Here is a 7,920-nt window from a genome sequence, read left to right as displayed (position 1 = left end):
TTTAAAATTTTAGGTATATTGCATTTCAAAGTATTTTTATAAATGGTTTACGATTCTGATCCTTATTTCGAACTATTCGAATCGACTAAATAAGTTCCTTATATATGATCTGACAGACGTTTAAATGTTGCCAGTTTGCAAAATTATTATGTATTTTTGTTCTTGCATATCCGGGTAAGGCGGCCATTTTGTGGTGTCGTTGTGGCATTAAAATATTCCTCTACCAATTTCGTCTATTTTACATGGGAGTATTACTTTTTGTTTTGATTGATAGATATTCAAGTTAAGTTGATTTTATAAAACTTTTTTAATTAAATAAAAATGGAGCAAGATGTTGACACTGGTTATAGAACATTTTGCTGTACTTGCTTAAGTTCAGATAGAAATGTTATTTCTATAAATGGACTTACGCAAATCTATCAAGTTTTCAGATTAATAATGTATGATTACGCGGGTGACCGGGTAAGTTTTAAAATTATTAACAAACTTATTTTATTGAATAAGTTACGTAAACAATTACATAAATATTTAATAAACGTATTTATATAATTAATTTAGGCCATAAATTAAATTTAGTCGCCGTTTTGTTTATAAATAATAAATCATAATAAATTTTGTACAAATCTTTGACGTAAAATATAATTCAAAGTTAAACTGGTTGTTTTTGTCATTGAATATTGTTTTCAAATAACTTATTAATTTAATTTTTTGACAAATGGCGCCGAAAAAAAAAATCAATTAAATTATCAATTACAATCTTACAGTAAAGATTACTATTTGATAACTTATATTTAATAATTGAAATCATGTACAATTTTTTCACAAATATACCTAATTATTTTTATATTTACATAATTGTAAACTTACAGAAAATGTTCTAATAGGAATTGTTATATGATCATTAATTATATGTAATAATTTCAACATCCATTAAAAAAGTAACAGCTGGGCTATAAATATAAGTATAAAAAGTTCAATCATACTACATTCTATTATAAAACTTTTGTTTGCTCTATACACACCAATAAACTTCCAGTGACTTTTCACACATTTTCTCATTCAACGCCATATTTCAGCCATTTTACACAAAACCACAATGAATTATACACTATATAACCTTCCACATGAATCAGTCCATTCCTTGGCAAACATCATATGGAGCTCCATTCCATAGTTATTGGGTTTATTGCATTCAGACAGACAGACATTCTTGTATAATATGTAATGGTGTAAAATTATGTATAATGTTTTATTTAAATTCCAGTATGGTGATTCAATAATAGAATTAGATCAGCTAGTTTGTTGGGAGTGCCTCGCTCTCATGAAGAAGATAGCGCGTTTTAAGAGACAAGTTCACAATGCTCAAGAGCATTTGCGAGTTCTGGCCATGAGCCACTCTCAAGAGGTATCCTTAGTTATTACATCGGTGTTAAATAATGCATTATTTTGTGAAAGTTGGCAGTTCTGTCATGACTTTTTAGGATATAGGTTGCCTTTTAATTGTGCTTTACACTCAATTAGAGAGTATTAGTGATAGTAAAGACAAAAAACATTTTATTTTTTTTGTATTATATGAGTATGTATATTTTATTTAATACAAACAAACTTGTCGATTGAAAAGAAATAATTTGGATATAACGGAAGAAATAATTTCAATGTAAACTGCTAATTTTAGTGAGTTAAATTATTAAGAAAAAATCTGTTTAATAAAGCTTTTAATTAATTCAAATAATATTCAGTATATTTATTGACAAAATAGCTGGAAAAGTTTGCAAAATATCCTCGACTATGTTAATTTGAAAGTTTATTGATATAATTAATATCTTAAATTTCAGACAATGGACCACACATACATGTCCCAGTCGTTATCGTCCCTTGAATGTACGATAAAGACGGACTATGACAGAGTTTATGTCAATTATACAAATGAAATTCAAGAAAATATTATAGAAGATAAGGAGATACGTTCTGAGTGGCCACAACACTATATAGCAATAAGTACCGCACAAAATGTCAAAAATGAAAGCTATGACGTTGCTCAGGCTCTACGTGATCATATCACCTTGGGTATCGACAACCAAGTGATGGGGGGTGAGAATACACTGTTATTTTAACTATATCTGTTTAAATAGGCAAAGACAATATAGACCAGTACCTTTTTCTTGCCAGTATAACTAAAAGCACAAAGAACATAACATCTTAGTTTCCATGCTTGGTAAAACATTGACGTTGTAAGGTATGGTTAATAATTCTTACTGCACCAATATTATGAGTAGTGACCACTTATTATCGGGTGACCCATCTGCTCGTCTTATATTATATGTAATATTTTTAACAATGCCTATGTCTAGTCTATGGTAACCTTTTACTATAAGGTTATTATATTTGCCTATAAATTTAATAAAAAATAAAAAAGTATAGACAATAGATGTCTATAATTTGTCGTTATTTGTAACTTTTGCGTAAATTTAACTACTATTTGTGTCTTAATATTAAACATATGTTTGAAATTTATTGTTAATTATATATATATATATATTCTAATGACATATTTATTAATTTCAGTACCGGAAATAGTATTAGAAAATCCAGTAACGGGTGTGATGTCCCACATTGTGGTCGGTACAGACGGTCTCGTCACGAGTGATACATTCACTGCTCAAGCTGTTAAAGGTGAACTACCGGAGCTTATAATAGAGTGAGTATTTTAAATTAGAGCTTTAAAATAGTTTTCCTTTTTTAAATTAAGTAGGCAGAATGGCAAATGGTAAGTGGTCACTACTGCCATATACTTTAAATTTCTTTAGAATTGTAAAATCTGACAAAAAAACTATATAACTCTTCTAGCAAAGCTACCTAACAAATGCCCAACTCATACGCGGTGGGAAGCTAGTTTCTAATATTATAAAGAGATTTGATATTCATATATTTGTTTATGATAGATAAACTAAAATACTACTAAATATGAGGCTAGGATGCTATTGAGAATTTTTGACTGAAAAACTCGATAACTTTTTATTGGCCCAACCTGGGATTTGGACACAGGACCTCCGGGCCTGAGGCCTTACATCTAGCCATTAGACCAACGAGGCAGTCAATTATATTCGCAATTATATAGCAATAATATTACCCGAAGTATCAGAAGTTTCTCTATGAAATATCTACTAGGGTAGATAATTGTTCAAACTGGATAGCTAGAATTATATAAAAAAATAATTGTCATTTTAATATAAAGTGATAAAACATTTCATTCCAGCCCGACCACAACAGCAGATACAGTTATAATAAGTCAAAAACCGAAATTGTCAAAACTAAACGCTCATAAGGATCTGAAATCAGGTTACATGACGGAGTATATGTCGGAGGCAGACATGCTAGCAATAAGGTAAGAAATTGTAATGTCGCGGACACACTTGTGTGCTGTGACAAAGGGATTGCGTTACTAAAGGACACGGCACGACATGGAAGACATTTCATGGCGTTATTGAGACTTTAAATGTATAATTCCTGCTTCCTCCTTCCTCCTTAAGTCCACGCGAGCTGGTTCTCGATGTCACCGCCTAACTGTGACATCAATTCCATCGCGAACAAAGAAATTTGGCAACTCCTTTCTTTGTCGCACTTCCAAAAAATGGAATTCCTTACCAGCTCACGTGTTCCCCTACTCATACAACCCGGGTTCCTTCAAACGAGGCGTGAAGAGGCATCTTGCGGGCCGGCAAGGCGAAGGCGGCTAGTGCAGAACGTTTTTCCCGTCTGTACTGGCCGTCGTCGCGTTTGGACTCTACTACCACTTACCATCAGGTGGAGTAGAGTCATTTGCCCTCCCGGCGAATATAAAAAAAAAAAAGTGAAAAAACTATATATTTTATTTTTAAATAGAATAAGTAGGCGGAAGAGCATTGGCCACCTGATGGTAAGTGGTCACCAGCGCCCATAGACATTGGCATTGTAAGAAATGTTAACCATTGCTTTTTCCGCATTCGCAATGTAAAGTATGATTAATACTTCTTACAGCAACAATATCATCCATCTGTATTGTGCCTATGTTATAACGAAAATAATACTTCGATTTGAATATACGGATACTTTTAATTTATTATTATTATTTTCAGAGAAGAATTGAAACAGAAGGTCCAATACACGAGCACTGCGTACAAATGTGAGCTCTGTATCATAGGGTTTTATACGCAGCAACAAGTCGAAGATCACTTCATAGCGATGCATAGGGAGGTTCGTTTTGTATTTATATTTATGGGGGTGTGTAATGACCCATCCTCCTCACTGAGATCATGAATTGAGCCACTAGCCACTTAGGAGTTCAATAACGTGTCCGAGAAAAGAATGTATTGACTTTGCAGAGTCGAAATCTTAGTGTTATAAGTTTGTCTTGAATTGTATATTAGTAACAGCCTGTTAATGTCCCACTACTGGGCTAAGGCCTCCTCTCCCTTTTGAGGAGAAGGTTTGGAGCTTATTCCATCACGCTGCTCCAATTCGGGTTGGTAGAATACACATGTGGCAGAATTTCAAGGAAATCAGACACATGCAGGTGTTTTCACGATGTTTTCCTTCACCGTCAAGCACGAGATGAATTATAAACACAAACTAAGCACACGAAAATTCAGTGGTGCTTGCCCGGGTTTGAACGTCACAATCATCGGTTAAGATTCACGCGTTCTAACCACAGGGCCATCTCAGCTTGTATTGTATGTTATGTATATATAATTATTGCTATATATATTAATTGTATTATAAGATTAATGACTGCAAATATAGTTAAAAACATCCCGTGGGGGGGGGGCTGGTGTTACTTATATGTAATTTTTTGTACTCCTGTCAACGTGTATGCGGGTTGGTAGATTTAAATATTCCAGACTTTCAACACAAATTAAATACGCGTTCATCATTTACTTCATGACGGGCCGATTGGCGTGGTTGGTAGATACTGAGCTTTCACGTCGAAGGTTGTGGGTTCGATTCTCACCCAGGACAGACATTTGTGTGCACGAACATGTCTGTTTGTCCTGAGTCTGGGTGTAATTATCTATATAAGTATGTATTTACAAAAAGAAAAGTAGTATATCAGTTGTCTAGTTTCCATAGTACGAGCTCTGCTTAATTCGGGATCAGATGGCCGTGTCTGAATAATGTACCAAGATATTATTATTATTATTTAAGATTCACGAGTTATAATATTTCTTTTCTCATTACAGAAACCGGGCCACGTGACGTGCAAAGTATGTTACGTGTATGTCCAAGAGTCGAAATTGGAGGAGCACACGCACAGTCATTACTTGAGATACGTGTGCAAACTTTGCAACAAGACGGAGACCAGTGTTAAACTCATTACTCTACACGTCCGAGCGCACATGGTTAAGCCGACGCCGAACGCTGTCATACAGATCGGTGATGACTACGAAGGGAAGGTGTTTATCATTTTTTTTTTTTATAGAATAGGAAGGCGGGCGAGCATATGGGCCACCTGATGGTTAGTGGTCACCAACGCCCATAGACATTGGCATTGTAAGAAATGTCAACCATCGCTTACATAGCCAATGCGCCACCAACCTTGGGAACTAAGATTTTATGTCCCTTGTGCCTGTAATTAATTACACTGGCTCACTCACCATTCAAACCGGAACACAACAATATCAAGTATTGCTGTTTGTATTATGTACAAAAAGTAATATTTAATAATATAATTGGTGGCCCATATGCCAGTCCGCCTGCCTATAACATAAAAAAAAACAACTTTCCATATAAATCATTCCATTCATTGGTGAAAACCATATGCAAATCGGTTCGGCAGTTATTTATTTTATCACGTTCAGCCAGACAGATTAGTTTCACAAGATTCTAGTGGTAAACGAGGTAAAAATTGTTAAATAAATAAATATATCTATAAACAGGTCCGTAAGAAAAAGAAAGAACCGGAGAAGATAAAGGATGAAGACAAAACACCTCCAACGCCTGGAGACCTCAGGAAGCTGCTGTCGAAGACGACCATAGTCGGATACAAATGCTTGGAATGTGACATGTTCTTTAAGTGAGTTTATCAATGTTTGGGGTTTTTTTTTATTGTTACATTCCTGTTAATAATTACTCGGTGGTAGGGCTTTGCGCAAGCCCGTCTGGGTAGGTACCACCCACTCATCAGATTTTCTACCACCAAAGAACAATATTGTTGTGTTCCAGTTTTGAAGGGTGAGTGAGCGAGTGGAACTAAATGCATAAGAGATATAACATCTGAGTTCCCGAGGTTGGTGGCGCATTGGCGATATAAGGAATGTGGTGACCACTTACCACCAGGTGGCCTACTTGCCAGTCCGCCTACCTATTTCTTAAGAAAAACAAAAATGATGACCTCGACCATTTCTCAATGAAAAATAGTGAATTGTATATTATCTTTCTCAAGTGTGTTCCTTTTTATTGATAATACACTCTTGCCTTGTTTGATATTCAGATTGCACTGCTCAGGTAATGACAATGATTATATCTTTCTGACCGATTTCGACCATGGTGGCCAATCTCAAGAGTGTGTGTCTGCAAACACAGTTGTGTGTGACATCTGTGTGTTTCCTCACTCTCACCATAAATATTATTATTTTTATGATTTACATTAAAATAGTTTTAAATTATCAATGCGCTACCAACCTTGAAAACTAGGATGTTACCATGTGTCTGTGTGTGTGTGACATAATTTAATATGTATATTTGATTCCAGAAACTCCCGGGCTCGTAAGAATCATGTGGCCCGTTTCCACAGGGAGGGCTTGCAGTGTGATCATTGTAAAAAGAGATTCGTCAATAGGACCACTCTAACCACACATTTAAGGTTAGTTTTTATATGTTTATTTATATATTTAATAAGTCAAACATACAATATATATAATGTCCTCCAGACCGATTTCAAGAGAGATTAGCCAACTATGCAGGAGATATTATAGTGCACAAGTGTGTGCGCAAACACAGGCGCACTCTCTATTCCCTAACTCTCATAATCCGATGGGACGGCAATCCGACACGACCGGAAAGAGTTCAGGCGCAGGACCAACGGCTTTACGTGCTTTTCGAGGCACGGGAGTGAAAACACTTCCAACTTCCAGACTCCGGGCTGCTACTGAGAGTTTTCAGACAGAAAAACCCAATAACTTTTTATTGGCCCGACCTGGGAATTGAACCCAGGACCTCCGGGTCTGCGGCCTTATATCAAGCCACTAGACCAACGAGGCAGGCAGAATATATATAACACACATATATACATACATGATATTCATTCATGGAATAATTTCATTGAAATTCTGCCCCATGTGTATTCTACCAACCCGCATTGGAGCAGCGTGGTGGAATAAGCTCCAAACCTTCTCCTCAAAAGGGAGAGGAGGCCTAAGCCCAGCAGTGGGACATTAACAGGCTGTTACTGTAGTGATATATGTTAAACATTATTACACATTACTTTGATAAACTCACCAATATAAAATGATCGATGAGGTTTTTGTTGTTATATGTTTTGTTTAATGGTATTGGTAGGCGTACGGCCAAATGGGCCACCTAATGTTAAGTGGCCACCGCCCTTAGACAGTGGCGATGTAAGTGGCTTATATAAATATTTGTAAGCGGGATAGCCCTTTCTGGAGGATTTGCAATGGCCCACTTGACCCGTTTTCCAGTCTGCCTGTCTTTTAAATAAATAACATCAGCTTTAATCTCCAGGTTGCACGAGGGTCCGCTGCCTAGAGAGGAGTGTCCTATCTGCCACAAGATGGTCAGGACGATACAGATAAAATATCACATCCAGAGGCACCAAAATACGAGCCGTTACGAATGCAAGGACTGCAGTAAAGTATTCAGCCACCTAGCAACGTATCAGGCACATTTGAAGTACTCGAGGCCTCATGCATCGGATCAGATATTCAA

The 7,920-nt window shown here is 36.0% G+C and overlaps 1 protein-coding gene across 2 annotated transcripts in view; it reads left to right on the top strand.

Moving 5' to 3' along the window:
- Positions 1 to 192: 192 nt before the first annotated feature.
- The window catches only part of LOC126779932 (zinc finger protein 62-like), a 57,381-nt gene continuing 49,653 nt past the window's right edge, over positions 193 to 7,920 (top strand). For both annotated transcript variants that reach the window (XR_007670419.1, XM_050504138.1), the window contains exons 1-10: positions 193 to 462; positions 1,265 to 1,405; positions 1,836 to 2,091; positions 2,566 to 2,698; positions 3,257 to 3,385; positions 4,116 to 4,233; positions 5,217 to 5,429; positions 5,913 to 6,049; positions 6,728 to 6,838; positions 7,717 to 7,920. Coding sequence is in view for 1 of the 2 variants with exons in the window: in XM_050504138.1 (XP_050360095.1) it covers positions 322 to 462; positions 1,265 to 1,405; positions 1,836 to 2,091; positions 2,566 to 2,698; positions 3,257 to 3,385; positions 4,116 to 4,233; positions 5,217 to 5,429; positions 5,913 to 6,049; positions 6,728 to 6,838; positions 7,717 to 7,920 (1,583 nt within the window). In the remaining variant the exon portion in view is untranslated. The remainder of the gene's footprint in view (positions 463 to 1,264; positions 1,406 to 1,835; positions 2,092 to 2,565; positions 2,699 to 3,256; positions 3,386 to 4,115; positions 4,234 to 5,216; positions 5,430 to 5,912; positions 6,050 to 6,727; positions 6,839 to 7,716) is intronic.

This window comes from Nymphalis io, chromosome 30 (assembly GCF_905147045.1).
Source record: "Nymphalis io chromosome 30, ilAglIoxx1.1, whole genome shotgun sequence".
Classification (NCBI taxonomy): domain Eukaryota; kingdom Metazoa; phylum Arthropoda; class Insecta; order Lepidoptera; family Nymphalidae; genus Nymphalis; species Nymphalis io.
This window is presented reverse-complemented; position numbering and strand designations above follow the sequence as displayed.